The 26,431-nt window shown below is 52.0% G+C and overlaps 12 protein-coding genes across 12 annotated transcripts; 8 read left to right on the plus strand and 4 right to left on the minus strand.

Annotated features, from left to right (window-relative positions):
• Positions 1-252: 252 nt before the first annotated feature.
• On the plus strand, positions 253-1,143 carry CCOS01_14962 (uncharacterized protein; the record flags this gene model as incomplete). The annotated part of the gene is made up of 1 exon (XM_060463104.1): positions 253-1,143. One exon carries the CDS (start codon positions 253-255, stop codon positions 1,141-1,143), a length of 891 nt encoding a protein of 296 aa, XP_060306289.1.
• A 1,132-nt stretch (positions 1,144-2,275) lies between these two features.
• Positions 2,276-2,989, plus strand: CCOS01_14963 (uncharacterized protein; the record flags this gene model as incomplete). The annotated part of the gene is made up of 1 exon (XM_060463105.1): positions 2,276-2,989. One exon carries the CDS (start codon positions 2,276-2,278, stop codon positions 2,987-2,989), a length of 714 nt encoding a protein of 237 aa, XP_060306290.1.
• A 173-nt stretch (positions 2,990-3,162) lies between these two features.
• Positions 3,163-3,312, plus strand: CCOS01_14964 (uncharacterized protein; the record flags this gene model as incomplete). The annotated part of the gene is made up of 1 exon (XM_060463106.1): positions 3,163-3,312. One exon carries the CDS (start codon positions 3,163-3,165, stop codon positions 3,310-3,312), a length of 150 nt encoding a protein of 49 aa, XP_060306291.1.
• Positions 3,313-3,746: 434 nt separating this feature from the next.
• CCOS01_14965 (polyamine transporter 3) lies at positions 3,747-4,136 on the minus strand (the record flags this gene model as incomplete). The annotated part of the gene is made up of 2 exons (XM_060463107.1): positions 3,747-3,965; positions 4,047-4,136. The coding sequence occupies 2 exons, from the start codon at positions 4,134-4,136 to the stop codon at positions 3,747-3,749; spliced, it is 309 nt and encodes a 102-aa protein (XP_060306292.1).
• A 963-nt stretch (positions 4,137-5,099) lies between these two features.
• CCOS01_14966 (major facilitator superfamily transporter) lies at positions 5,100-5,661 on the minus strand (the record flags this gene model as incomplete). Its single annotated transcript, XM_060463108.1, has 2 exons — positions 5,100-5,141; positions 5,194-5,661. The coding sequence occupies 2 exons, from the start codon at positions 5,659-5,661 to the stop codon at positions 5,100-5,102; spliced, it is 510 nt and encodes a 169-aa protein (XP_060306293.1).
• Positions 5,662-6,480: 819 nt separating this feature from the next.
• On the plus strand, positions 6,481-9,947 carry CCOS01_14967 (MatE family transporter; the record flags this gene model as incomplete). The annotated part of the gene is made up of 6 exons (XM_060463109.1): positions 6,481-7,875; positions 8,696-8,792; positions 8,859-8,949; positions 9,005-9,019; positions 9,072-9,140; positions 9,197-9,947. 6 exons carry the CDS (start codon positions 6,481-6,483, stop codon positions 9,945-9,947), a joined length of 2,418 nt encoding a protein of 805 aa, XP_060306294.1.
• A 338-nt stretch (positions 9,948-10,285) lies between these two features.
• Positions 10,286-12,358, minus strand: CCOS01_14968 (uncharacterized protein; the record flags this gene model as incomplete). Its single annotated transcript, XM_060463110.1, has 3 exons — positions 10,286-10,320; positions 10,375-12,166; positions 12,245-12,358. 3 exons carry the CDS (start codon positions 12,356-12,358, stop codon positions 10,286-10,288), a joined length of 1,941 nt encoding a protein of 646 aa, XP_060306295.1.
• A 459-nt stretch (positions 12,359-12,817) lies between these two features.
• Positions 12,818-14,407, minus strand: CCOS01_14969 (uncharacterized protein; the record flags this gene model as incomplete). The annotated part of the gene is made up of 5 exons (XM_060463111.1): positions 12,818-13,486; positions 13,561-13,718; positions 13,777-14,040; positions 14,097-14,205; positions 14,261-14,407. 5 exons carry the CDS (start codon positions 14,405-14,407, stop codon positions 12,818-12,820), a joined length of 1,347 nt encoding a protein of 448 aa, XP_060306296.1.
• A 2,871-nt stretch (positions 14,408-17,278) lies between these two features.
• CCOS01_14970 (uncharacterized protein) lies at positions 17,279-17,725 on the plus strand (the record flags this gene model as incomplete). Its single annotated transcript, XM_060463112.1, has 1 exon — positions 17,279-17,725. A coding segment is annotated over one exon (447 nt), but the record flags the coding sequence as incomplete, so codon positions are not given.
• Positions 17,726-18,197: 472 nt separating this feature from the next.
• On the plus strand, positions 18,198-18,527 carry CCOS01_14971 (uncharacterized protein; the record flags this gene model as incomplete). The annotated part of the gene is made up of 1 exon (XM_060463113.1): positions 18,198-18,527. A coding segment is annotated over one exon (330 nt), but the record flags the coding sequence as incomplete, so codon positions are not given.
• Positions 18,528-22,649: 4,122 nt separating this feature from the next.
• CCOS01_14972 (uncharacterized protein) lies at positions 22,650-23,072 on the plus strand (the record flags this gene model as incomplete). Its single annotated transcript, XM_060463114.1, has 1 exon — positions 22,650-23,072. One exon carries the CDS (start codon positions 22,650-22,652, stop codon positions 23,070-23,072), a length of 423 nt encoding a protein of 140 aa, XP_060306299.1.
• Positions 23,073-23,863: 791 nt separating this feature from the next.
• On the plus strand, positions 23,864-25,705 carry CCOS01_14973 (amino acid permease; the record flags this gene model as incomplete). The annotated part of the gene is made up of 4 exons (XM_060463115.1): positions 23,864-24,224; positions 24,329-24,609; positions 24,688-25,465; positions 25,524-25,705. The coding sequence occupies 4 exons, from the start codon at positions 23,864-23,866 to the stop codon at positions 25,703-25,705; spliced, it is 1,602 nt and encodes a 533-aa protein (XP_060306300.1).
• Positions 25,706-26,431: the final 726 nt, after the last annotated feature.

The raw sequence follows: 26,431 nt of genomic DNA on the forward strand, positions 1-26,431 counted from the left end.
CCAAGACGGACCGACTCAGAAGACTGCTTTGTAATGCGTGAAATATTTTCCGGCTGCGTCAACATACAACACAGAGAGTGGAACCAGAAGATCGCGGGAAAGAAATGCTACTTCCGGTTTATGAGGTAAAGCTTGCCGACTCCTTGACGTGGTTAATAAACTAGGTAGCCCCCGGCCCCAACCAAGATGAACACCCAAAGGGCCGCATTACACATCGGAGTCCCTAGTCATCGTCAAACCAAACCAAACATAATGTCCTACACCTCAGTCACTATCGTCGTCTCGCCATACCACGTCGGCATCCCCAACCACCGCGTCGGCACCGGCCCCAACCGCATCCTCTCCCACGGCCTAGCCGACAAACTCGAATCCCTAGCCCCAATCCGCTTCGTCAACATAGGTCCCGTAGACGACTTTGAAGGCGAGATCGGCCGCACATTTGAACTCCTCCGCCGCATATCCACCGCCGTCTCGGAGGCCGTAGCCGCACACTCTTTCCCGCTTGTCCTCTCGGGGAACTGCTACGCCAGCACCGCCGTGGCAGCAGGTCTTAACGCTTCCGTTCCGGGCTTGAACCTGCTGTGGATAGATGCACACGATGACCTGGATACACCGTCAACAAACGAGAATGGGTACCTTGATGCAATGGCGCTGTCTATGGCGGCTGGGATGAGCTGGCATAAGCTGATGGAATCCGTGCCGGGGCACAAACCCTTGAGTCTTGATCGAGTGGCGTATTGCGGCCTGAGGGACGTGTCTGAGCTGCAGAGGAAGACAGTGACGGAGGCTGGGGTGGATGTTATCTGGGGTGACGAGAAGAGCAAAGTCGATTTCGCAAAGGAACTGGGGGTGTTGTTGGAGCGGAGGAGGTTCGAGAAGACGCATATTCATCTCGATCTCGATGTTTTGGATGAGTCATTCGGGAGGGTGAATGAGTTCCCTTCTCCAGGGGGGTTGAATGAGCAAGATTTGGTAGGGTGCTTGGAGACGATTCCGACGAAGACGAGTCCGACGTCTTTGGTCGTGTGTTCTTTCAATGCAGAGTTAGAGGGAGGCGATACAGTGGCTAGACTTGCAGTGAGGGGCATTGTGCGCTTTGTTGAGGGGCTCATCCAGGCCGAGATCCTGAAAGCAGCTTCGTGAGAGGTGTCAGGTCTTTGTCCTGAGCCGATCAAAAGCTGAGTGTATCCAGGCTTATAATCTAGCTTATCAAGGGAGACCACATAGATTCAGAAGTTGAGGGCACCGTGGTAGTAAAGATGTTGATAGTGGTACCGGCATCAAGTGATATGGCATCATGGCTGGAACATAGTGAGGTAGCCCACGTCAAATATCACTGAGAGCAACTCGAAACCTTTGCATCGAAGCAGGAAACGGTGTGAACCGCGCCAAGGTGCCTGGACAATAGGGAGTGTACCTCTTTCACCTCCACTCCGTACCTACTGAATAACATAAGATTCAGTCAACGTCAACGCGAAAAGCTATACGTCTGCTGCATCTCGTCCCTGGTTCCGCGAAGTCTTCAAGTCACGTCTGGTGAGACTTCCAAACTCCGGCATGCACCCACAGACGGGGAGAAATTCTCCTGACAGATTGTAGCTACAATCATGTTTGAACTTGGCCCAGAGTAGAAAGCAGCTCATGGACCTCAGAATCATGGCCATGATACACTAAGATCTTGACACCGATGAGATTTTTACTCGCATCCTCTAAACCGCTGTTAAGTGATGGAAATCTTCCGGTTCATGTGACATCGCCGAGAGGCAAAGTTGAAAATCATGGGAGCCCGAACTCGAAAACAAAACTACGAACTCACATCATGACATGAATCCTTTGATAAGATTCAAGGTCTTTACTGTGCTTAGGCATTGACAACCCATGATCTCCATGATCGCCGACCACCTCTCAATCTCCTCGGCGGATAAATTCAATCCAAGCCTCTCAGCACAAAGGCTTCCCCCCAAAAGCTGTCACTCTGATGTTCCATTGACCACCAGAGTCTCTTGTCTCTGGCTCAGACCTCATGTAAGCCCCAATATGGCAGGTAGTTCCACCCGGGATGGTCGTGCGTATCTGAGAGCATGCAGGCAGCTTCGGATGCCGACCTCGTGGCGGTCTGACAGGCTGCAGCTACTAGCGCCGCCGCGAGACACCCATCCAAAATAGACTGGCCCGTTGTGGGATACCTCAGTCAGATCTCTCACAGCCTCATCGCCCACCAAGACCACCAAGGGATGCGTGAATAATTCCAATCGCATCAGACAGTCCGCAGGCCATGCCTCACGACACTATCATGACGCGGCGTGAGGACAGCCTGGATGAGCCCATATACGCGCAGTACAGATTTTCACAAACAGTGCCGTCAGGGCAAGGCATCGCGTCGCACATCAGACTCCTGAGTATATCGGAAGACATTCTCGCGACAGTACACGGCGAGCGCGACATCCTCATTTGGAACGTCAAGCTCAACTTGCCTCCTCAGCGCATCGAAATCGACTTAGTCCTCGACCACATTACGGGCATTGCCATCTCTCCGACAAGTAGCGACGTTCTCGCGCTGTCGTTCCGGTCGGGGTCCAAATGCGAGGTATGGACGTTCAACTGGGCAGGCAAAGCCCCTGAGGCAATGTTCACGACGGGTTTGGACTTCCACTCACCACAATTTTCGCCTGATGGTCGTTTACTCGCGTGGATATCGGCCGGGTGTGTGGACGTTTGGGAAACAATCATCAACACGCACGTCCAGACAATTAGCGAAAGCAAGAAAGTGACCAGCGGCCGGCCGGTATCCAAGTTCGCATTTTCGACGGATTCAAGTCGACTCGCAACGGTGGATCGTTCGGGGAGGCTGGTGAGCTGGGACGTCGCAACATGGACGTATATTGGCGAATCGAAGGCTCAGCCGGCGATGGACGACGGCGGGTGGGAACCAGTGCAGCTCGTCACAGATGCCAGACGTGTCATGATGGTCTCCCGCGGCGTACCTTAGATGGCGAAGTTCCGCAAAGGTGGAGGTTGACAACATGGTGGCCGAGTAGCGGTAACAGGGCGGAACTCGAGATGGACAAATGCGTATACGGATGCGTTCCTGGAAATTGTGCATTCGTGGCGACGGTTCAGTCAGACGGGGGAAAGCTGCGAATTCGTGACGCGAACAACGGCATGTGCTTCGATCAGTCGACCCAAGGCATTGCGAAACGCGGCAAGACACCCTCGGTGGTGACGGGCGGTATGGTGATGAGTGGAAAGATTATGGTAACGCAGATTGCCAACGGGAGGACGACGATATGGCAGTTGGTGGCCACGGAGTAGGGCTCGAAGCGCACGACGGCGCGAACGTGACTCGCGAAAGGGCACGATGTCTTGGTTGGGAAGAAGGGTTTGCACCAAGATATGCGCCAAACCGAGCAGAGCCCGATAACGACGATTATCTTCTCACGAACTCGCTGATTCTGGTCAGCGAAGCGAAATCCAATCTAGAAGTAGGCGGGGGTCGTCTTGATGGGGCCTAGTCGCCGGATGAAGATGTGGATTCGGCGTTATCTTACTCAAAGTTTGCCCTCAATTTCCATCAGGCAATGTTTACAAACTATCCTGCTAGACCGGCGCCCGCTTAGTCTTGTCAGAGCTTTTAAGTTAACTTGTTGCAGTCGGAAGCTACTATCCCTAATCGCCCGTACTTGAAAGACATTGTCATCCCCCCTATGTCTCCGAGTCAAACCGCTTCATATACGGAAGACGGAGTTCTACGCCGCATTATGGCCGTGTTTTGCTCGCGTTCGATCGCACGTTTGAAGGATCAAGACGCATGGGATTACCAAAAGAGTGATAAGACCTTGGGTGACAAAACTCCAGGTCAAACCTAACCCACTTGTTAGTCTATGTTGGGCTGAGAGGCTGGCGGGTACCATACCAACAGCTTCAACCCAAGTATTGATGAACCAAGGGACAAGGAACGCAGAAATCTATAGGCCGCGTAATATTGAGTAAGCTTGTGTTCTTTCTGCATCTCCTAGAGTACATAATGTACCAATAGATCGCCTCACATTGTAGAGAAACCCATACAAAGATATGACTTCCAGGACCTGATCTGGGAAAGCAGCGATCGAGTACGTTATCACTGTTACGTTTCCCATTTGCAATCCTGCAGCGACTGCGCCATACATTAGTTAAGGGTTCCCGGATGAGGGGTTGTCTTCTCACAGATGAACAGAGCGAGCTCTCCTATCATGAAATGCCAACTGCGATCAATCGAAATACCCCACAAGATGCATCCTCCCGCCCCGAGTAGTGCCGCGGGATATGCAAGCCATAGATACATCGCGGGTGCAATTATATCATTCTTGCTTCTGGCGAGCCGGGACGCGAGTTTGTCGAGAATCCGACCAGAGCATACCATTTCGATAGTACCAGTACCTAGGATGAGGCCAAGCCAAAGCAAACCCTGAGTTTGGGTGCTGAATTGGGCATATGCCACTGGCCCCATTGTGAGAAAAGAGACGACCCTGGACAGATCCCGTTAGATAAAGGACTCTCGTAACATTGTCACCTGATTTTGGCAGTGTAATCTTACCACCAATACTGGAAGAATATGTAAGGAATGACTGCACACAAAAATCGAGGCTTGGCCACAAGTTTCATGAAGCGGATGGCCATCATAAACGTCTGCCTCTTTGACCCTACTTGAAGCTGCCGTACTTCCTGCAAACTCGTGAGGATTTTGAAACAGCCACGGTGCAAAAAGACTTACCCAGAGCCTCGAATTCTTTGTTCTTTTGACATTGTCCCACTCTTGGTCCAGTAAGACACTGTCTGATATAGATTTCCGTGGGTAGAATGTTTCCGGTAAGAGTAATATCTCGAGTAGGAGGAGAACTCCGTAGGCAATTGCAACATGATACTGCACCCACAAGATCCCAGCATCAACAACAAATCCTCCGACTATACTCTATGTCAGGGCTGTTTCTCTGTTGATATCAAACAAAACTCACCAAGGGCACCAATCATCCCCCCTACGTCGATTGCCAAAACCCAAAGGCCTGTCTTAAAGCCTCTCTCGTGCTCATACGTGATGTCTTGCACAACGGCGAATCCTACATTCAGCGCTGGCCCGGCACCGATTCCTTGAAGGAGACGAAGAACTAAATAAGGACCATAAGGTAAATTGGCTGCCGTTGTGCAACCGGTCGCTACCAGCGCGATCAGAGAGGTACCTATCAGAACGGGGCGACGACCCCAGATATCGGAGAACCCCGCAAATAGCACAATACCGACGGCAAGACCAAGAGCAGGGACAGCCAAAGACCAGTTGACCTCAGAGTAACTGATGCTGAAGTGCTCTTGTAGCAGCGGAAGCGATGCAACCGGTGCGGTTGTAAGATAGATGGACAGGAAGCCGGCGTAAGAAACAATGAACAGCACAAGTGCTTTTTGGAATTTTGACCAATTCAAAGGATGCAATGGGTCTGAATTCGGTTGGGGGACCATAGGCCGACCGCGTGGGTCAAGGATAACTGCTTGTCCAGATGTTGAGTTGGCCGGTGGAAACGTATGGCCATTGACATTCTCCACTCGAGGGGCTTCAGTATCAAGCTGACCGTTATCCTTCATAGTCTTGCTGGGGTTGTCGTGTCTTTGCTTAGAGTCTTCAAGGTTCGACATCGTAAAGTATACTCAGATGGTAGGAGGTTGATGCGACTCAGAAGGTCAGGCTATGGATGACATTTGGTTCTCTTGAGGAGTCTTGGGAAATCAAAGCCATCCTACCTGTCTCCAACACTTTGGTCTCTACTCACCCCGCGCACTCTGCCATCCATAACATCTGGTGCATACGGCTGATAAGCAGCCAACTCACTTTCAATTACACATAACCAGTGCCGGCAGATGATATCCGCAAATGGCTCTTCGCGATAAAGAGATATGTTATCTGTCAAGTACGTTCAATCGGAGGTAATGTCTCACCCCACATGTTTCTTGTTGGGCAATGCCGGATGAGTGTTGCCGGCGGCCTGAGGCGATCCGCATCAGCGGAAAATTGACTCTTTTAAGTTCGATACGTAAGGTCTCGCGGATATGCTATGGCAGCATCGGCCTACCGTCGTAGTGGCGGGTGCGCATATTGCAACAAGGGGCGTTCTGGTTAATGTTTGGGACACTGATGCTTTCCCAATTAGGCAAATTTTCCACCTCCCCAGTCCATGACAAGGGCCTCCATAAACACAACGTCAAGTGTCGACAAAAGTAGCACTGGGGCAGTTCGCGTATGTTAAGCCTTGATTTGCGACGCCAGTTTCTTTCGTGTTGGCCGAACTGTCGTCTCTTAGAGTTTGACCACTTTAGTCTCTTCTTCAGATCACTAGAGTGTACCTCTCATTTTCCGAAGCGAGCTTGAGATTTTGAGAAACACAACCAAGGCAGGTTGTTCTCAGAGTACAAGCATTTCATCGCGGTCTAACACATAGCTTTACAAATTCAGGAACCATGCAGCGCGATCAAGATACGCCCAACCTTACCGAGCGAACATCACTCCTACGTCCTAGGTCAACCACACCTACGTCGAACCCGACCGACAAGCATGGATTGTCTATGCTACGAGAAAGCAAAGCTGGGATTCAAGAGACTATTGTTTTGATGCAACTGTCGTTACCCGTCATTACTGCCTATCTTTTGCAAAACTCATTCCAAACCGTATCAATGATGCTTGTTGGGCGATTCTACCCCGAAAGTCTATCGGTTGCCGCCTTTTCCTACATGTTCAGCACATGCACCGGCTGGCTCATTGGCATGGGCGGCTCGACAGCTCTAGATACTCTCGCGTCGACTGCTTTTACTAGCTGCGACAAGCACTACACTGGTATTTTGCTACAGCGAGCCGTGATTATTCTTACGTTATTCTTCATTCCGGTTGCAGTCATCTGGGTGTATGCCGAGCCCCTCTTTATCGCTCTTGGACAAGACAAATCATTGTCGCACGAGTCGGCTAGGTTCTTGACGCATCTCATCCCCGGTGGTCTTGGATATATCTACTTTGAGATTCTCAAGAAGTATTTGCAGGCTCAGGGAATCGTGCAGCCGGCAACATACATTCTTCTCTTTACTTCTCCTATCAGCGCCGGCCTTAACTACTTCTTCATCCAGCTCTCAGACTTTGGTGTCATGGGAGCTCCCCTGGCAACGGGTATCGGCTACTGGCTTTCCTTTCTTGGCCTCCTCGGCTACGCACGCTTTGTGAGGGGATACGAGTGCTGGGGCGGTTGGGACAGGCGCTGTCTTGAGAACCTGCCAGCCTTTGCTCGTCTTGCTTTCCTCGGATTTGTACATCTGGGCACGGAGTTCTGGGCATTCGAGATTGTTGCCCTTGTTGCTGGACGCCTGGGCCCGTTGCCATTGGCGTCTCAAAGCATTCTCATGACCGCAGACCAGGTCCTTGTCACTATCCCGTTCGGCATCGGCGTGGCAACCAGTATCAGAGTCGGCGGGCTGCTTGGTCTTAGAGACAGAACCGCTGCTGTCAGGTCCGTCAGAGCAGCAATATTCTTGACCTTAGGGGTAGCTACTTCCATCATGACTTTGTTGATTGCCAGCAGATCTCGATTTGCGGCCATCTTCACACCTGACAAGACGGTAGTATCATACACAGCACGGGTGTTACCGTGGGTAGCGTTCTTTCAAATATTTGATGGACTCAACGGTAGCTGCGGAGGATCGCTTCGGGGAATAGGAAAACAGAACCTAGGCGCCACCATCAATGCTCTGTCATACTACATGGTTGCGCTGCCGCTTGGCACTTGGATGGCCTTCTCAGGATGGGAACTTTCGGGGCTCTGGATAGGGCAGACAGTCGGCATGATCTTAGTTGCGGGGCTCGAACTTGCTGTGATTCTTTCTGTCAACTGGGATCATGAAATTTACAAAGCACTTCAGAGAATAGATGCCTAGAATAGCAACATGAGTATACAATGACACAATTGCTTTTCAGGAACTCCTGCATGATACGTACAAAGCCTTCAGGTCTTAGTGTCATTTTGTATGCAATCTTTTGTCTCTGCCGTCCTCAGTGAGGAACATCTGTGTGGCTAAGTCTAAGATTAGAGCCGAATGGTTTGATCCACGTTGTATTGAGTCACAGTCTCCGGAGCAAAGATTGGTTTTCCATCTACTATTATTTCTTCCTGCAGCCGCCAGCGATGACGGAAGTTGGACACATCAGGCACTATGCGACGGTTCCCATCGGCTGAAATGATGTGGCCGCGTAAAGCAGAGACACAAACTCTGAACCCGTCCGATTCGATGACAGCACTCTTGGGATTCTCGGATATCTGTCCCAGTCGACTTACCGATTGGCAATTCGAGCACATGGGGGATCATGGGGGTGGGGCCTGCGGATTAGTTTCCCAAGACGGCTAGCTTTTAACTCCTGTGGTAAAACGAGACCGACGTCCATAAGAGGCAATGCCCAAGACATCAGAAGGATGACCACTGGGTAGTTAAGGAGTTTTCTGAATGCACTGTGCTTTTGTCTATTGAGAAGCAATGCTCAGACTCTTTTATTATTGTTCGCTTTTGGCTGGGTCGCTCGCCCATGCAGTCCAACGGCCACTGCAGAGTAATGACGGCGTTGTCACGCCCCAGAACTACGAATATGCACGGTTTCCCATCATTCAAGGGGCCCAGTATTATCGCTGACTTGCGGTAGGACCATTCTGCGTTCGCAGGTATCACGACTTACGGCCTGCTGCGTCATCTTCCTTGCCTCCAGGACGAGTCCGTTGCTTTTGACATTGCCACTATTGGTTCGTATTCCAAGGCAGAAATGACTTCTTTCTAGTATTGTATGTCTGGTTGACTTAGCGTAACAGGTATCCCGTTCGATAGTGGTGTAACCTACCGCCCTGGTGCTCGGTTCGGCCCTTCGGCTATTAGACAAGCTTCTCGCCATCTGACTCTAGCGTAAGTGTTTCCGTGCCATGGAGCCATGCAGATACCTGGACTAACAGCCTGACAGAGGTGGTTATAATGTGTAGGTTTCGCTGATATCTACGCATCCATCTCTCTGACCCCGAGGTTTGCAGACCTCAACACGTGAATCCTCTCAAGTTTTGGGGACAAGCACTTGACTGTGGCGACATTCAAGCTTCACCGTGAGTAGTACCAATGCCACAGGGTAGATCATGTGTTGATTCTGGCATTGAAACAGCCATGACAAGGAGGTGGCAATGAAAGATATCGAAAAGGGGTACACTAGCCTGCTCCAGCGTCCAGCCTACACGAAATCATCGACCGCCGAATCGAACGATTTGAGAACAATTCCTCGACTTCTCACGCTGGGTGGTGACCACACGATTCTGCTGCCGATTCTTCGAAGCATCCACAAAGTATACGGGCCGGTCAGCGTCATTCACTTCGATTCCCATCTCGATTCGTGGAATCCAACGCAAGGAGCGCCATCCGATGCAGCACAAATCACACACGGGAGCTTCTTTTACTGGGCAAACCAGGAAGGCTTGATTTCCAATTCGAGCAATATGCATGCTGGCCTTCGCACGACTTTGTCAGGGCTTGGAGACTATGACGAAGACGAGCTGTGTGGCTTCACACGCATCGAGGCTCGTGAGATTGACGACATTGGCACACGCGGCATCATCAAGAAGATCATCGATCGTGTAGGCACCGACAAGCCGGTCTACTTGTCTATCGACATTGATACACTCGACCCTGCCTTCGCTCCAGCAACTGGAACTCCCGAAACTGGAGGTTGGTCGACACGTGAACTACGCGCAATCATTCGAGGTCTCTCCGACGTCAACATCATTGCTGCGGATGTCGTTGAGGTATCTCCAGTATATGACACGAACGCTGAGGTCACATCACTCGCTGCGGCAGACTTGATATATGAGATCATGAGCACTTTTGTGAGGAGAGGCCCGATGACGCTGGCCAATGAGTAACGCTCTATTGTAAGGCCATTTCGAGTTGAAACCTCACTGTTCCATTAAAGCTCGGGTTGTCCGGACTAGACTATTCGACAACGGGCGATGGCGACTTTTACAATACTTGCAAGAACCGGAGATACGATCGAATGCTGCTTTCCTTAGATAATATAATAGATGTCAACACTTCTCACTCAAAGCTTATTTGGGTCATTTTTGGCTGTGTGAGAATCAGTCTGAAGGACTCAGTGCTAGATGTGTATCTAGCAAGTCAGCCAGCTAAAACTACACAATGCCACGTTTCAAAGGCGGGTATTGCAAGGCTCTTTCCGATTCCCTACTTCCATCATCTCATCCTAGAATAGTGAATTAATGCAGAAGTCCGGATCCACTGTGGCATTCTCGTCAGCAATTGCCTCGCCCAAGATTGTCTCGGTTCACTCACATTTGTAGAACCAGTCGGGCCACCTGAGTCCAGGGTCTAGATCTCGTACTTGCCATACATGCTCCAACGACAAGCATACGTCTTTTCGATTATACGTGAGCCCCCTCGGTGTCCGCAACCTTTCCAAAATGGCTCTCCGAGCCTGTTCCTCGACGGCTTCGCAGCCAGCGATGAAGAGTGGGAATAGAACGGCATGAGAAACGCGAGATGCGACAGGAATTTTCCCAACCTCAAACACGATAACCTGCACCTTCTTGCGTACCAGAGGAGCCGTGAATGGCATACCTTTGAGGCGTACGTAGAACAGGAGAAATGTTGCTGCATGCATGGCTTCATTCAGAGAACGGAGCTCCTTCGGATCTGCAGTGTGTGTTTGACAGCGATCCAGGTCGACATCTCTGGCCATCAGCAGTTCTTCTTCAAGCTGAATCATTTCATTTCCCATGGTTTTATCCGACCAACTATACTGATTGACGGCCCACTGAGACTTTTGGATGTCAAGAAGCTTGGCCAGACGAAGAAGAGGGTTGACGAGACGAGGAGAAAATGCGTATATCGGGTGATTCAGCCAATCGCGAAAGGAGGGCGAATAGTTATGAGCAACCTCTTCTTCTCGCATCTCCAAATATTGGTAGATCTTATTGTTCGTCAGTGTCTGAGAACTCTGGAACGAGCATACCGTTGATATGACAGTCCATCGCAGCATAGAGAGTACAAGCTGAACAATTGGTGAGAGAAGGTTCGAGAAGGACTGCGGGCGTTTGTAGAAGCCGGCGACAAGCGCGCCTGCAGAGTCCAAATACTCTGAGGTTTCAGTATCACCCTGGCCAAAGTGGTGCAGAAATATCCCACAGGCAATCTTTGAGAATACATGTAGAGTCCAGCTTTGGCTCCAAGATTGATCAGAGTATGGTTGAGCTTTCAAGGCTAAAGAAGCCTTTCTCGAACAATCCCTCACAAGCTGCTGGAAGTCGCCGCCATGTTGGCTGGCGTTGTACTGAAACGCAGCGAAACAGAAAATCGAGCTCCGTAAGCTTTCGTCACAAATTGCCATTTGTGGGATAGTGGCTATGAAAGGGTCCTGGGATCCATGGAACCTGGATAATTCTTTCTCATCGAGGCACAAAAGTCCATCTTTCGTTATGTGCAAGAAATACTGCCAGAGAAAACGTTTCTCGGGTGATGCAAGCATGTCCGGCGGCCAAGGCATTGGACAGTGAGTCATTGATGTAGAGTCGTGCAAGGAACCTCGGCGATTCCCAGTCATTGGGCTCCAAGAGACCAAGCTTGTATTCATTGCAAAATCATCCAAGACGCAATTTATTGCAAGATCATCCAAGGCGGAGTCCATTGCGTTGTTCAAGTCTAGAGAGTCCAGGAGCTGCGTATCGACTTCTATGTCGTCGAAGGCAGGAAGTAGTGCGTCGTTTGAAGCCGACTCTCCGTACAACTCCGCATTCTCAATGGCGTTTTCGTCTATGAAAAGGGTCTCAAAGTGATGATCGCCATTGTTGACATCTTGACGGCCAGGAAGATTGGACCCCGGAAACCCACGATCACCCGTGTGGCCGGTAACGAGCCACAGGTCACCGGTTGGATCTCCGGTCAGAGGATCGTCGTTGTGAGTCTCTGAAGGGACCTCAGCTGTGCAAAGGGCCGTTGAATCAGAAACTAAGCGTTGTCTCTCTACTGTTCGGCTGCTAGAAGCATGCTTCTGCATGCCTGGTTCCTGATTCTCGGGTTCTTCGGGTGTCCATATCTTGAAGACCTCGAGGTCGCAGACCAGATGAGCCTTCAAGCAAAGTGAGCATTTCGGGCGTTTTTTATCACACTACAAATCTTGTCAGAATAGGCTTTCGCTTTGGTGTACGTATGTGGCGATAGCGTCGTCACCAATAATGGTCGAGGTAAGACATACTCTGCGCTTCTTCCGAACGCACTGCGCGCACGCACCCCTGGTCCGTTTGCTATGCCTCGTCGGCATGCTTGCGAAGCTGTATCAGACAGGTGACTGCTTCGTTGGAATCTCGATGCGGTTTCAAACGTTAGTGGCTTGACAGTTAAAGCACTGCTACTCGTTTGGTATGTATTGGGGCTACAATGGGTGGAAAAGAAGTTAACGTCTGCCCGGAAGGCTCCGGACAGAGGCCGAACCGATGTGCTTAGGTAACACGCCGGTCCGAAAGCCGTACCGACTAAGGTTTGAAAGACTCAGTACTCGAATATCCTAGTGACCTTGCGCCCTGACCGACATTCACATTTCAAATTGACTATGAAAGCCCTGTTCGGGTATTTTGAGATGGACTGTGTAACATAGTTCTCTAGCACAAAACGAGTTACATAACTTCCACTAAAAGGTAATGTTCCCCACGTCAAGGCACTCGTGATAAAGAAAATAAGAGCATCGAAGTTTCAAGTTCCTTCCTAAAGTAGTGCACAGAGATCAGAAAGCACCCATGGTTTCTTCAGAACCTTCAATCTCGCCGTACCGTGGCAACTCTTCTAACGCTTTCTTTAGAATCTTGAAGCCTTGGAAGAGATCTTCTTCGGGAATAGTCAACGCGACTCCCAAACGAATGCGGCCATTAGGGCCAGGAAAGACAAGTAGACCTTCGCTAGCGCACAGCAATGAAAACCGGCGGGGAGTAATGTTCGCCGGTTTACTTTCGTACTCTGTGTCCAGCAAGATATTCAAGTCCGCGCCGAAAGCTGGACAGTATCGCAGCCAGGGGAAATTCCATGTCGATGTTTCCGCGCTCCATTTGGCATGGATGTCTCGGGCCCGCTGCTGTAGGTTCTCCTCCTCGTAGATATCCAATGCGGTGGTCACACCTGTGACGGCCATCGAAGACATTGAGAACGTGCTAACTGAGTGGTATGGCTTCATTTTGTTCATGACTTCATCGGGGCCAAGCACAAATGAGGTTGGCCAGACACCTCCGGAGATGGACTTGCCCATGGTCACCATATCTGGTTTGTGCTCGGGCCCCATCCAGTCAGAACTCAAGAACCTGCCAGTCTTGCAGGATCCCATCCGGACTTCGTCTGCGATGAAGAGAATATTGTACTGCTTGCATAGCTTCCAGACGCCAATGCAAAAGTCGATCTCTTCCTCCATGGTCCTTGGAGGGGTTAGTAAATTGTTCGATTGTGTCGCAATGTTAGATGCGGCATTGGAAAGATGACTCGCCTGGCAAGTCCATGAAGTGGCTCCATGATGACGGCAGCGATACGCTCATGCATCTGCTCAAATATCTCTGCATAGTCTTCGACATGAAGGTAGCGAAGAACCTTTCCTGTTTGAGGGTTGATGTTGGTCATATTTTTGCTGAATGTCGCGAATTCTGGGTTTCATTTTACTATTTTGGCATTTATCAATAGGAGCTTGATGTGGCGGCTTACCTTCCCAGCCGGCCTCCGGCTCCATGAGAGGCCACACTCCAGAAAGCGTACCGTGGTAGTTGTCCGACGTTCCGAGGACAAGAACCTCCCTGGGGTCGATTTTCTTGATGTCGACTCCCCATCCACGCGCCAACTTGCAAGCCGTATCTGTAGCTTCAGAGCCCGACGTCATGGCCAACACCTTGTCATAGCCAAACTTATCACACAACCGTTTGGCTAAACGAGGCCATCCTTCTGCTTGGCCAGCAATGTTGGCGAGTGTTACTGGGTACAAGTTAGCACAGAATGATCAGCGGCATAGATGAAGATCGTTTTCTGACTTTTCTTGGCTGAGTTGACTTGCGCTTCAAGAAGCCTCGGATGACATTGCCCAAGGTTGCTGGCGCTGAATCCACAGATGAAGTCAATCAGCTCGCGCCCATCGGAATCCTTGACCTGCAGTTAGTCTCAAGGACAAAGACATCCCGGGCGGGGTGCATCTTACGCGAACCCGGGAACCTTGCCCAGACACCAGGTACACTGGCAAAGAGTTGATCCCTCCGACGCTGTAAGTCTTGTTTATCTCGTTCAGTGCACGGCCAGATGCCGGCAGGGGGAGGGAAATTTTGGTTGTAGTGATACTCTCTAACATGGCTGCATGTACCTCTCTGCTTGGTTTGCTGGAGCAAGACGATCTTGAGATTGCAAACAAGATTCGTATTTAATATGGTTTTCAGATATCTGCGTGCAAGAATACTCATTTGATGCAGACCTCATTCTACCTCCATGAAGGGGGCCTCAGATTCAAACATCGAAATGTCTCAATCGGGAAGTTTTACCACTAAAATCTCATAGGCCATGTCCCAATATTAGTCCTTCGCTGCAGAGTAGGTAGTGAAATGCAAGAACGCAAATGTAGAAGATCATGCTGCCCCGATCGACGGCCAGAAGTCTACCGACCGGGCATGGTATGCGATAGACTTCGGCGACGAAGGCAGTCTTGTCAGTGTATCGATTAGAAGCCACTAGGATGACTGCCATTATTCAGCTAGCAAGCCGAAAATATGCGAAACGTTGAAATCCGTCATTATCGTCATGCACGCGGAAAACCTACTCCTTTCGACCAGTACATGATGATCACGCGACCGCAGTAGAGGGATGCAACGAGCCTCGGTGGAAAAGTTGCCTAAAACGGACTGGTCTTGCTCCGGGCTTCTCCGCAAATGTTCCTCAGCACTACAAGTTGCGATTAATGCCAATTGCCCGATCAATGCAGGTTTCTTTTGTGCATGCCTGCCCTCATGAGATCGAGATAAGATACCAGACAGATAGAACATCAGGCAGAGTGTTGTTTAGGTTACAGCTGTAGCCGTCGGTCATGGTGTTTCCCCCTCCATCTGACATCCCGCGGCCTGCGCCGTCAAGTTCTCTAACTTTCGTAAATAATACTAGTATAGCGACAGCAATTGAAATCTGGCAAGCTGCTCAGAGAAAGAGGGTACTGACCAGAAGAAGCCAAGAACCATCATCACATCAAAAACCATCGTGAGCTAAGCTCTACGCCTTTCTCCTTCTCCCCTGATCTTGAATTGTTCCAATCATGCCCTGGAAATTGCTCACTCCGGAGCTCGTCCTGGTCACCCGAAACCAAACCGTACTCCTTGCGTGAATCCTCATCGCCGCTCTATGGATACGAACCCTCCGTCTCCAGGCGACAGCTAGAAACCCTGGCCCTTGGCACTTGAAGTTCACAAGCCTATCTGTCAAACATCGTGAACTGTTCGGTCAGAAAATAGAAAGGCTTCATAAGCTACGTCTTCGATATGGACCCGTCGTTCAAATCGCGTGCAACGAGGTCTCATTCGCAAGCTACACAGCAACAAAGCAAATCTACGGCTCGGGAAGTAAGGACTTTACAAAAACGGAGCTATACTCTCTCTATCAGCAAGACGGTCACATGTAAGTGCCTTGCCGCGGGTTTGTTTTTGACACTCTTTGTGCTCATGAATCTGACATCTGCAGCAACATATTCACAGCCCTCGACTCAGATACTGTACTTATGACACTCTCTTCCAAATGTAAGCTCCGTGCTCTATGGCTAACGTAACCGATGCTAGCATAGCACTATACGGCGCCATCTCGCTGGCCGGTACTCCAACTCGTAGGTTCTCCGACCTCAGATCATGGAGATGATAGACGAGCGGGCAGAAGCCTTTGGGGCGGTGTGTGCGGTATCAGATACGGCAGACATCTACGTGAGATACCCGAGGTCACCCGCATGAATGTGGTTTCTGACTGTGTGCGCTGAAATATTAGTTTTACCTGCATGCATACGCTCTCGATTGTGTGACTGGGATGTTGTTTCATCCTCACAGAACAGACTCACTTGTCGACGCTGGTGACCAGCAGATGGTCAAGCTGCTATCTTATGCCGAAACCCGAGAAGGTAGATTCTCATTAAATGCGCTTTAGAGTCAAGAAACTCTTTGGGATGCGTTCTTAACACTAACAAGTCTAGCTCACCACGCTGGGAGGCCTTGTTCCCGAAGCTGGTCGACCTGGAACAAGGAAGCAACTTTTTGCGAAAGTTTGTGCAAGACTCGTTGGAAACCGGAGACCATTCCGACTTCACCGTGGCACGAAAGCTTCTAGAACCGAGCCGTGTAAGCAGGCCCCTGGCAGAAGCTGAATGCCTCGACCACATTGGCGCTGGGATCGGAACTACAGGTGATACCTTGTGTTGGCTCATTTGGGAACTCTCTCAGCCCAAACACGAGGGAAGAGTCCAAAAACTTCACAACCAGCTTGTCGAAGTAGGGAATGATCGGCCTCTTCACAAACTGCCCTATCTGAGCGCTGTTGTTCATGAGGGCTTGCGTTTATTTGCCCCAGGAACGATGTCACTTCCACGTTACGCGTCAAAACAGAGCGCCTTTATTGATGGATATTTCATCCCCAAGAATTCGATCGTGGTGTGTAATTCCTTTGGCATGCATCGCCTGGATGAGAGTACGTTCCCGGACGCATGTCAATTCGTTCCTGAGAGATGGTTGGATTCAGAAGACAACACTGATCGACAACGTTTATTTCTTGCCTTTGGGCTTGGCCCACGGACTTGCATTGGGCGGCAGTAAGCTTGGATACTTCATCCACGTCGAGTTAGAGGTTCTTGGTCAAGGGGTGAATCGCTAACGCAATGTGCGCTTCGTAGTCTTGCTATGGCTGAGATGAGAGCTTGCTTGGGTGCAGTCTACTCCAAGTATCGTACTAGGCCCTCCCCGGATATGCGGTCGAGTATGGAGATGGACGATCAAGTTCTGACATCCCGTCCTCGAGATCTGTGCTACAAGACATAGTTCGTACCTTGGGACCTAGAGGCGTGATTCTCCAGAGTGCCTTCATCACACGCAGTTGAGGATCACTGGCATCTGTTGCTTGGCAATCGGGCTGGCACAGGTAGAGAAGCTTAGGATATGAGCCCTAATTCCTGACCACCACTCAACTTCCAGAGATCTTCTCAGCATTGGAAGGGTGGCCGAGTTGGTTATGGCGCCAGGTTAAGGTCAGCTTAACATCTGTTTCCTGGTGGGGCAACCCGCGCGAGTTCGAGTCTCGTCCCTTTCAAGATTATCCTTTTGCATGTCGTGGTGATATTGATATCCATTGTCCGATGATTTTTTTGGTGCGATTTGACGAATTCGGTGAACTCCGCCGATGCGTCTTTTTTTGGGTACGTACCTCGAGAATTGAGTTCCGTCTGCAGAAATTGTTAGTGCAACGGAACGGACCAGTAGATGGGGCAGAAACGGCTCAGAGTGGGTTCTTCGGATACGAGGGACCTGTGAGAACTCTGCACTGGTGGGGCCGTCACCGACAATGTGCCGTGGACCAACCAGGGGCGGTATTTCTCCGTGCACAGGCCACTTTCTCGCCCGATTCATCCCCGACTGTGGGTCCGGGCCTGGATTGATGTTTGCCCCATTCCGGACGTCCTCCGACCGGTCTTCCCAGCTGCTGTCGACTCGTCTCCACGCAGATGTTACACTCGCTGAAATTGTTGGAACGCACCATCATTTAATGAAGATTGCGCTGCTGCAGCCTTAGCTTCGGGGGGCAACGGGGGACCCAAGCGACCCAAGGTCCTCAAAATACAGGGGCGATGGATGCTGCAGGCATGTGCGCACTGCGCAGCGCTGCCTAGCGCTGTAGTCCACTGTCCACTGGTCTAGAGGTGCAATGTACCGAGGTGAAACGCGGTATTTTGCACTGAATACTGGGACTGACGAAGACATCACGCCAAAGAGATATGTCTGTCAGAGCGGCAGAGCAATTGTTGAGACCCGACAGTTGTTGGTTGCTGGTGGTCCGGTTTTTGGCCAATCGTTGCCGACCGTCGCAAGTACGCAGTACGCAACTTTGTGGATTCGAGCCTCTTGGACGACCTGGTCTTCTTCACGTGCGGACTTGCTCTGCTCCGCAATGCCTTGTCTTGCGTCGTATCATCCTACTGCTGCGCGTCCCAATTCCCTCTCGTAATCGTCAACTACACTCGACCATATGGGTTCCTGGGAACTGTAAGCAACAGCTGGCCATGCGCAGCGCATCTGAGCGTATCTTGTCTCGTAAGATCACAGCTGTGCCGTTTGCTGCCCATCGCGATCGGCCCAGAAATTGGACGTCGGATGCTTTTCGCAGACACCGACCACGTGAGCGGTGGAAGCAGTATCGTCTCCGATCAAGGTGCTCGACGGATGCACATGCCGCCCAGATAAGAGTACGGCTTGCGAGTGTCAACCTCCAAATGGTGTCGTATCTTTGGGTTGTTTCCGAAGGTCTGGCCGCAGACTTGTTTCGTAAAGCTAACAGCGTCTTATCTCGGGCGATAGGCGATTGCTGTTTTCGAACGGCGACCCAGGCAACCAGGAGCGACAAGGGGTTCAAGGGGATTCCTCGGCGTCCACAATTCCATCCTTGAGCCTTGAGATAAGCAACCACAGCAGTCTGGGGTTTCGGTAGGTCCCCCACGCAGTGATGGAGGAGGCCCCTTTCCGCCCCTACATCGAGTGGGCTTCTTGATGGCCACGGTCAGCAAAGTCCCCGTAACGTATCAGTTCGGGTAGTCGTACATTGCGCGGATGAGCAGGATGTCTTTCCCCGAGTCCCTGGTCTGGATGGTAAGCTACGCCGTATGCCTTACCGAGGCGGGTGGTGTTTGGCGGCTATGGTCCTATCTTCGAGGCGCGCTGGCGTGGTCTGCGACAAGTTGACATCTTGGTCAGGAGACGCTTGTGGCGTTATCAAATCGGTTTCCCGGCGTGTAGGCCGCCCCGTGTTTGTAAATGCCGGGATAGCCATTGGTCTCGCTCAGTCTATACCGGCTGAGTTTCCTGGATTTGGGAAGACGTCGCGTGATCTGCGTAGGATCGATATTCCCGAGGGCTAGAAGTCGGTAGTTAGAGATGTGTTCAGGGCTAAACGTCGTCGTCACTCCTGTCAGGGCGGCCTGCTTGTCGGCCGCCTTCGTTCTTGCAAGTACCTCGCTAACAGGGTACAGAGTCGGTAGAGTCGGAACTGATGTTTCTCTGCCTATCAGTACCTTAGCCCACGGTGTATCGATGCCCTTGTGCCGTCCAGCACGCTGTATCAAGGATCTGTTCCGACGAGATGTTGGTTGCTTCGTCTACTCCGTACAGAGCCATGTGAGCGTCCCCGGCTGTCAGCGTTTGATGTCTCGCTGGGTGACATTACTCCGTGAATTAATCGCACGAGTGGTGTAGACGGCATAGAGTATGGCTTATCCGTACATACATAGGAGATGTGCCTTGGTCCCGGTCGATGGCAAGGGATTCATGATTCAAGGATTGATGCAGCCGTAGTTCGCATCCTGCAGTCGAGCTAACATGGCCATGTCTAGAGCAAGGAGTAAGGATCTTCGTCAATGGAAAATGGGAGACTTTGGCGATGGCCCAGGAAAGATGGAGGCGCCAGAGAGATGCGGTTGCCGCAAGGCTGGAGAGGATCCAAGGCGTCGGTGGAGGAAGGCACGGGGTGGGTCTGGTCACTGTCAGCCTTGAGGAAGCCACGATGTGAGGCAGGTGCGACGACGGAACCTGCGCACCTTCCGTTTGTTCTCCAAGATATTGCAGGTGGAAGGAAGGGAAGGTGCGATGTCCCCCTTCTTGAGATGCACCTTCCCGCCCACTCCATCTGGACGCAACCACGTGCTTCCGATCCGACGACATCTTGCCGCATTTCTCAGGCCCGCGGTGGATGTCTCCGTAAGGTACAGACGCGAGGTTCACTCCACTCAACTTCATGTCAAAATACGCCAGCGAACGTGTTTCTCTTGGTCTTCAACTCCACGTCGCATTCCGCTCTCATTGACAGCTGCCGTGGTCTTGGCGCCTCTAAACAACCTTCCTCACTCGAAGACCTACAGCGGGGTTCCCTATTAGACGCCCTCCCGTCCTGGACTACTCCCGACTCCCCCATGTACCTTGCCTTGCCCTCTCGGCTCCCGCATGGCTATCTACATACTGTTGCACTGCACTGCAACGGAGAATCTAGACGCAGGTCTCTTCCAGGGCAAATGTCGGTTCATGGATGCTGTTGGTCACCGCCATGTGATGCCCTCGCTAATTCGTTTCCAGCTGCGGCTCAGCGGCACCTAAATGTTTTGACGTACGGGAACGAAGGATGAGGAGGAACCGTTCTCGAGACCCTGCGCGCGTGTCTGCGGGCGTTCGATCACCCTTACCAAAGTCACTGACCAGGTACACCTACCTGTACGCTGGCATCCTTATTCTGCATACGAGGTCTCAAATTCAACGTCACTTCGTCTAAATGGCTTCTAGTGGTGGTTGTATCGGGCTCTCCGGAAAGGCAATCGAACCTTTCACTTTGCCCGATTCATACGCTTTCTTTCGGGACTCCGCCAAGCAATTTGTCGGTCTGCACTCGGTGTGTTAAATCTCGCTCTCGCCATCCCCACTTCACCAGCGACCGTCATCGCGCGCGCCACACCCGCTTCCATCAAAAACGAGGCGTTGCGCATTTTGCTGCCCTCGCTGGGCCTCATTGGAAAGCCATTGAGCTGATCATGATGCAAGGCTATCGATTTGTTCCATCATGCCATCTCAGCCTTTCCCCGGATTCGATACGTATATACGTATCGTGAGTGTGCCCCTCCTGTTCAGCCTGGCAGTGGACAGGGTCTCCAGGGTCTAAGGGTACCAATTGCGCCATCAGCGAGCCTTCAGGCTTCAGCGCAAGTGGACGACCCAGCATGGCGGGACAAACGTCGACGTCCTTGTCGCGTGTGCTGCGATCGGGTGTCATCCCCCCGGACTGGCCTGGCTTCCCTCCACCAAATAGCCGGGTTTGGCGCTGAGCCGGCTCGATAGGTGCTGAGGGAGAAATTTCTTGGCCTGACGACTCGTCTGTCTTTCCCATCAAGGAATCAAAAGCTTTCCTCGCATCCCGACGACAGACATGAATGGTAGACTGACAGCCACCGACGATTGTCACCGACAAGTATCTCACCCGCGTTAAGCCGGCGCAGAGATACTCTTACGTACGACTCGGCTTGGCTCTAACTTGGTGCGGCAGGTGGGCGGATCATCACTGGAGTACCCTCTGTGACATCAGCACCTATTCAGGGCCTCCTCAGAGCCACTTCAGAACCACTTCCCACGGGAGCTTGCAGGCCTCACGATCCTAGTGGGCTTGGTTGTATCAGGGAGTTATTCAAGGTGTGCCCCCCGACCCTGTGTTGGCGCGCAGAGACAGCCTTGGGATTCCCTGTGCAGAACGGGGGGAGCCCCTGTCTCTCCCCCCATCTGCTCCAGTCTCCTCCATTTTCCTCCATTTCTCTCCATTCTCTCTCCATCCAAGCGCGTCCACTTGGCTCACTTTTCAAACGCTCACTCGCTCGCTTTGCGACCGCCAACCGTGTCGTCCTCCACCGTCGTCGGGATCAAGACGGCAAGACGGAAGATTGAGAGACTCCACGACTCGCACCGGGCGAACCAACGGTCTGCATTTGCGTGGAGAGCATGCGGCGCTAGTCGGGCAACTGGGACCACAGCACTACGTCATTACGCATTATGTGCATTGAGCAGGTCGAGGATGAGGACTGATGGAGAAATGGATCATTTCTTTGCTGTCTCAGAGGTTGACGATTTTTTTGTGCTGCCGCTGCCGCTGCCTCTAGGCACTCGGTCCCTGATTGTTTCCCCTCGACACGACGAGGATTATTAGACGTGGAGCGCAAGCCGCAACCACAAAGCGTAACAACGTGGAACGTTGGAGCCTCATCCGACGCCTCGCGGCTTCACGGCTCCTCGGGGTCATCCCTTTCGGCGCCGACGGGGGAGGGGAAAAGAGGAGAGTTTTTGAGGAGAAACCTGGAAGAGAGCGTTGACAAGGTCTCAATTCTCAAAGTACCTACACATTTCCAATAAGTACTGATTATTCGTACATCGCCCCCAACCCACCCGTGCGGGACAACACACATGCGCAAGAAGCCGCGAAGAACACACGAAGAATAATGCCTCCATGAGTTCCTAGCGTCAGCTAGCGGACAGCCAAACCTTGACCACTTGTCGAACCGCGGCACTGTAGTGCGGGAAAAGGATTTGCAAAGTCTCAATGTCTCGCCATCCCGCCGCCACTCTCCATGGGACTCTCAGGCCTAATCCAAGTCGTGCGACACACAGGCGCGGAGCAAAGTCCTAAGGCGCGCGGACCAATGTCCAAAGGGCCGCAGCCCAATCGGCTGATGATTAGGGATACAGGGCAGAGGAAATGCAAATGCAAATGCAAGACAGGCTGACAGGCTAGAGCCCAAAGTACCGCCGATAAATCCCATTTACCTTGGGTCGGGTGTTCCAACGATGGGCTCAATATGCTTTAGACCTGCGGTCGATGGCGCGGGACAAATTACCGCAACCAGGCCCAGAGCCGACACCGTCTGGCTCTACACGCGCTCTTACAGGCTCACTTCTTCGGCCTGGGTCTTGGCACCACACCAGATACGGCTGTTGCGAGCGATGCGATGCTTGAATGCTTCGATACGGCTGACGCTGGCCACATGCCAGGCACCTCAGCTCTATCTTCTCGGCCTTGCCTTGCACGGCGTTGCGTTGCCCTTCACTGTGCCGCAGGACGTCGTCCGTAAGCGAGAGAGAGCGCCCATGCTACCCGCGCTGACTGCCCGGCAAGTCTTGGGAGGTCAGAGTGTGGGCAACAAGATTGCTGTGGCACCGGTCGAATCCACCGGGGACCCCGAGTCAGACCAAAGAGGCCGCGAGAGATAAACAGACACGAGTTGAGGGAACCTACGCTAAGAAACCCTTCATCGACATTGTGCGAGCCCGCCCGCGCCCAGCAGTGCACACGGCGCCTGTATCCTGTATGGACAGATAGGTACAGGGACAGCACTGATAGGACGAGACATGCGACTACATATGGACGGACAAGGGGCTGAGAGGGGGGCAAAGGACATGGGCATGGGCATGGGGGCGTCGAAGGTACACTACAACTCTTTGGGAGTTTGGTCCCGCAGCCTACGTCCATGTCCAATGAGATGGACGTCATTCACCCATCCCGGCGAACGCGACACCAAGGAGTGAGAGAGGAACCGACTGATAGCCCAGTACGGGACGGCACTGAATGGAAGTTGTACAGTGAGGAGTAAGGACTGCCTCAACTCAATCGAGACCTTCCCTGCCGGCTGTTCTGTCTGTCAATCTGTCTCCGGCAGCCTGTCTGTCTGATTTGTCTTGTTTGTCTATTTTTTCGACCCTTGCCGGTTTTTGCCTCTTTTTCTTTTCCTCCTTCCTTTTAAACTCTTCGTCTTCCCATCTCCTCGGCTCTGGAATACTTCAGTTCCAGTTACACACGGCCGATCCTCCCCCAAATAAACTTCCCTTCCTCTTGGCTTTCCAAATCACATAAGGCCTTCACTGTCCCTCATGTCAATTGGAAGAGTCGTCTCACCTTTTTAACCTTTCTCTCCTTTCCGGTCCTCCCTCTCGTCGCCTCGGAGCCCGATTTTGACTTGCTACTCGACAGATAGTATAGTCAAACAACATAACGGGCTTTCATCATGGCGCATGTGCTCTCGCAAGACCCCGGTGCTCGTGAGCACGATCTCGGCTTCAACAAGGGCGATATCAAGGATGGCTACACTACCCGACCCTCCCGTTCCGACGATGGCGGTGCCGATAACATGCTCGAGTCTCTGGGTTACAAGCCCGAGCTCGAGCGTAATCGCTCAACGCTGCAGGTTGCCTTCATGTCCTTCGTCCTCGCTGCTATCCCCTACGGTCTTGCCACTACCATGATCTACCCCTTGGCTGGCGGTGGTCCTGTGAACATTATCTGGGGATGGCTCGGCGTGTCTTTGATCATTATCTGTGTCGCTGCCTCGCTCGGTGAAATCACCAGTGTCTACCCTACTGCCGGAGGTACTTACCAGCTTTTCTTTTCCGTCATGTTTGCCGTTGCGACGGCCGGCCGGCTCCGAAATTCGCCAAATCCGGACTTTATGCTGACGACTTCTCTCTGATAGGTGTCTACTACCAAGCCTTCATGCTTTCCTCTCCCAAGTACCGCCGCGTGGCCAGCTGGATTTGCGGCTGGTTGTACGTGGTGGGAAACATTACCATCACTCTGGCCGTGAACTTTGGAACTGCTCTGTTCATCGTCGCATGCGTCAACGTTTTCGAGTCGGAACCTGGTGTCGGCGTCCTTGCTGGCGAGCCGTACCAGGTTTTCCTCATCTTCCTGGGTTTGACCTTCATTTGCAACATTGTGTCCTCGCTCGGCAACAGGTGGCTGCCCATCCTTGATGTAAGAATGCTTCTGCTCCCGCGTGCCCTGTGTTGTATAGATGTGAAATGAAAGCATACTAAACTTTTCGTGACTTAGTCCGCGGCTATTTTCTGGACATTCGCTGGTGTCTTCGCCATCATCATCTCCGTCCTCGTCGTCGCCAAGAACGGCCGTCACGATGCCAAATACGTCTTCACCCACTTCGAGGCCAACTCCGGATGGCCCGATGGATGGTCTTTCTGCGTCGGTCTCCTTCACGCCGGATACGCCACTTCGTCCACTGGCATGGTTATCTCCATGTGCGAGGAGGTCAAGAAGCCCGCTACTCAGGTCCCTAAGGCACTCGTCCTCACCGTCTGCCTCAACACCCTGGCCGGTCTCCTGTTCCTTATCCCTCTCGTCTTCGTGCTCCCCGACATCACCTATTTGATCAACCTGGCTTCCGGTCAGCCCGTCCCTGCCATCGTCAAGGACGCCATGGGAACATCCGGCGGTGCCTTCGGACTCCTCTTTCCTCTCATTGTCCTGGCCATCCTTTGCGGTATCGGCTGCACCACCGCCGCCTCTCGTTGCACCTGGGCCTTCGCTCGTGATGGTGCCATCCCTGGCTCCCGCTGGTGGAAAGAGGTCCACCCCAAGCTGGACGTTCCCCTGAACGCCATGATGCTCAGCATGGTTGTCCAGATCATTCTCGGTGTCATCTACTTCGGCTCCAGCGCTGCTTTCAACGCCTTCTCCGGTGTTGGTGTCATTTGCTTGACTGCCTCGTACGCCATTCCCATCGGTATCAGTCTCTTCAACGGCCGCACCCACCTTGTCGGCAGCCCCTTCAACCTCGGCAAGTTTGGTGTCGCCGCCAACGTCATATCTCTCGGTAAGTACACTTTCCAAAACAAATTTCATCATTAGGTCCAAAGCTGACTCTTTGATAGCCTGGTCTGCTCTTGCCATGCCCTTGTTCTGCATGCCCACCTTCGTTCCCGTCACCCCCACGACCATCAACTACGCGCCCGCCGTCTTCGTCGCCGCCTGCCTCATTTCCGGTGGATGGTACTTTGCCTGGGGCAAGAAGAACTACGCCGGGCCCCCTACCAACGAGGAGCCTGCTTTCTAAGCTCTCTACACAATTGAGCTCGAGGATATCTGCGACGGTCAAAGGCCGAAATGTTTTTGAGCTTTCCAGCATCTTCGGGTCGAAAAATTAAAAGTATCGACAACATACACTTGGCAACAGTGTGCATCCGTATGGGCTTCCTGTCACACTTGGAAACAGTGAATTAGGAGCAACCCATTGGCAGCATTTTGCCAGGAGGCGCCTATGGATTACGGCGCATCGGGCAAGGATACCAACAAAAAAAAAGAGAGAGAAACGAAGGCGGTCATGTACATAGGAATGATACCCCCAGTGCTTAAATTCAAATTTTCAGTTACAACAACCACCTGTCGTCATTTGCTATTGTGATCTATGTCGCAAAACAGCTGCAGTCAGTTAAGCACCAAACAGATTCCCATCCTCAAAATACAAACCGTTGAGGCCATTCGCAGTTACCTATCCCAAATTCGCCAAGCCTTGCCATCCAAGCGTAGAGTATTGTTGAAACACCACATCGCCGAGGTACATCCGACCAAAAGCCAATCCTCCAGCTTTCGTCTGATCAAAAAAAGCCCATTGTGAAGTTTGCGCCCAGCCAAACAATCGACACTGTACTGGACTGTACAAAGTGGACAGGGACTACCCTTAGTACTCCTCTGTGCCTCCATTTCCCCCCTTTTTCGGGAGGAGATTTTCACTGCAGTATTTTCTCTCTTCTTAATGGAGTTGTTTTTCTGGGTCCCCCGT

This window comes from Colletotrichum costaricense, assembly GCF_030867565.1.
Source record: "Colletotrichum costaricense strain IMI 309622 chromosome Unknown Scaffold_22.1, whole genome shotgun sequence".
NCBI classification, from domain to species: domain Eukaryota; kingdom Fungi; phylum Ascomycota; class Sordariomycetes; order Glomerellales; family Glomerellaceae; genus Colletotrichum; species Colletotrichum costaricense.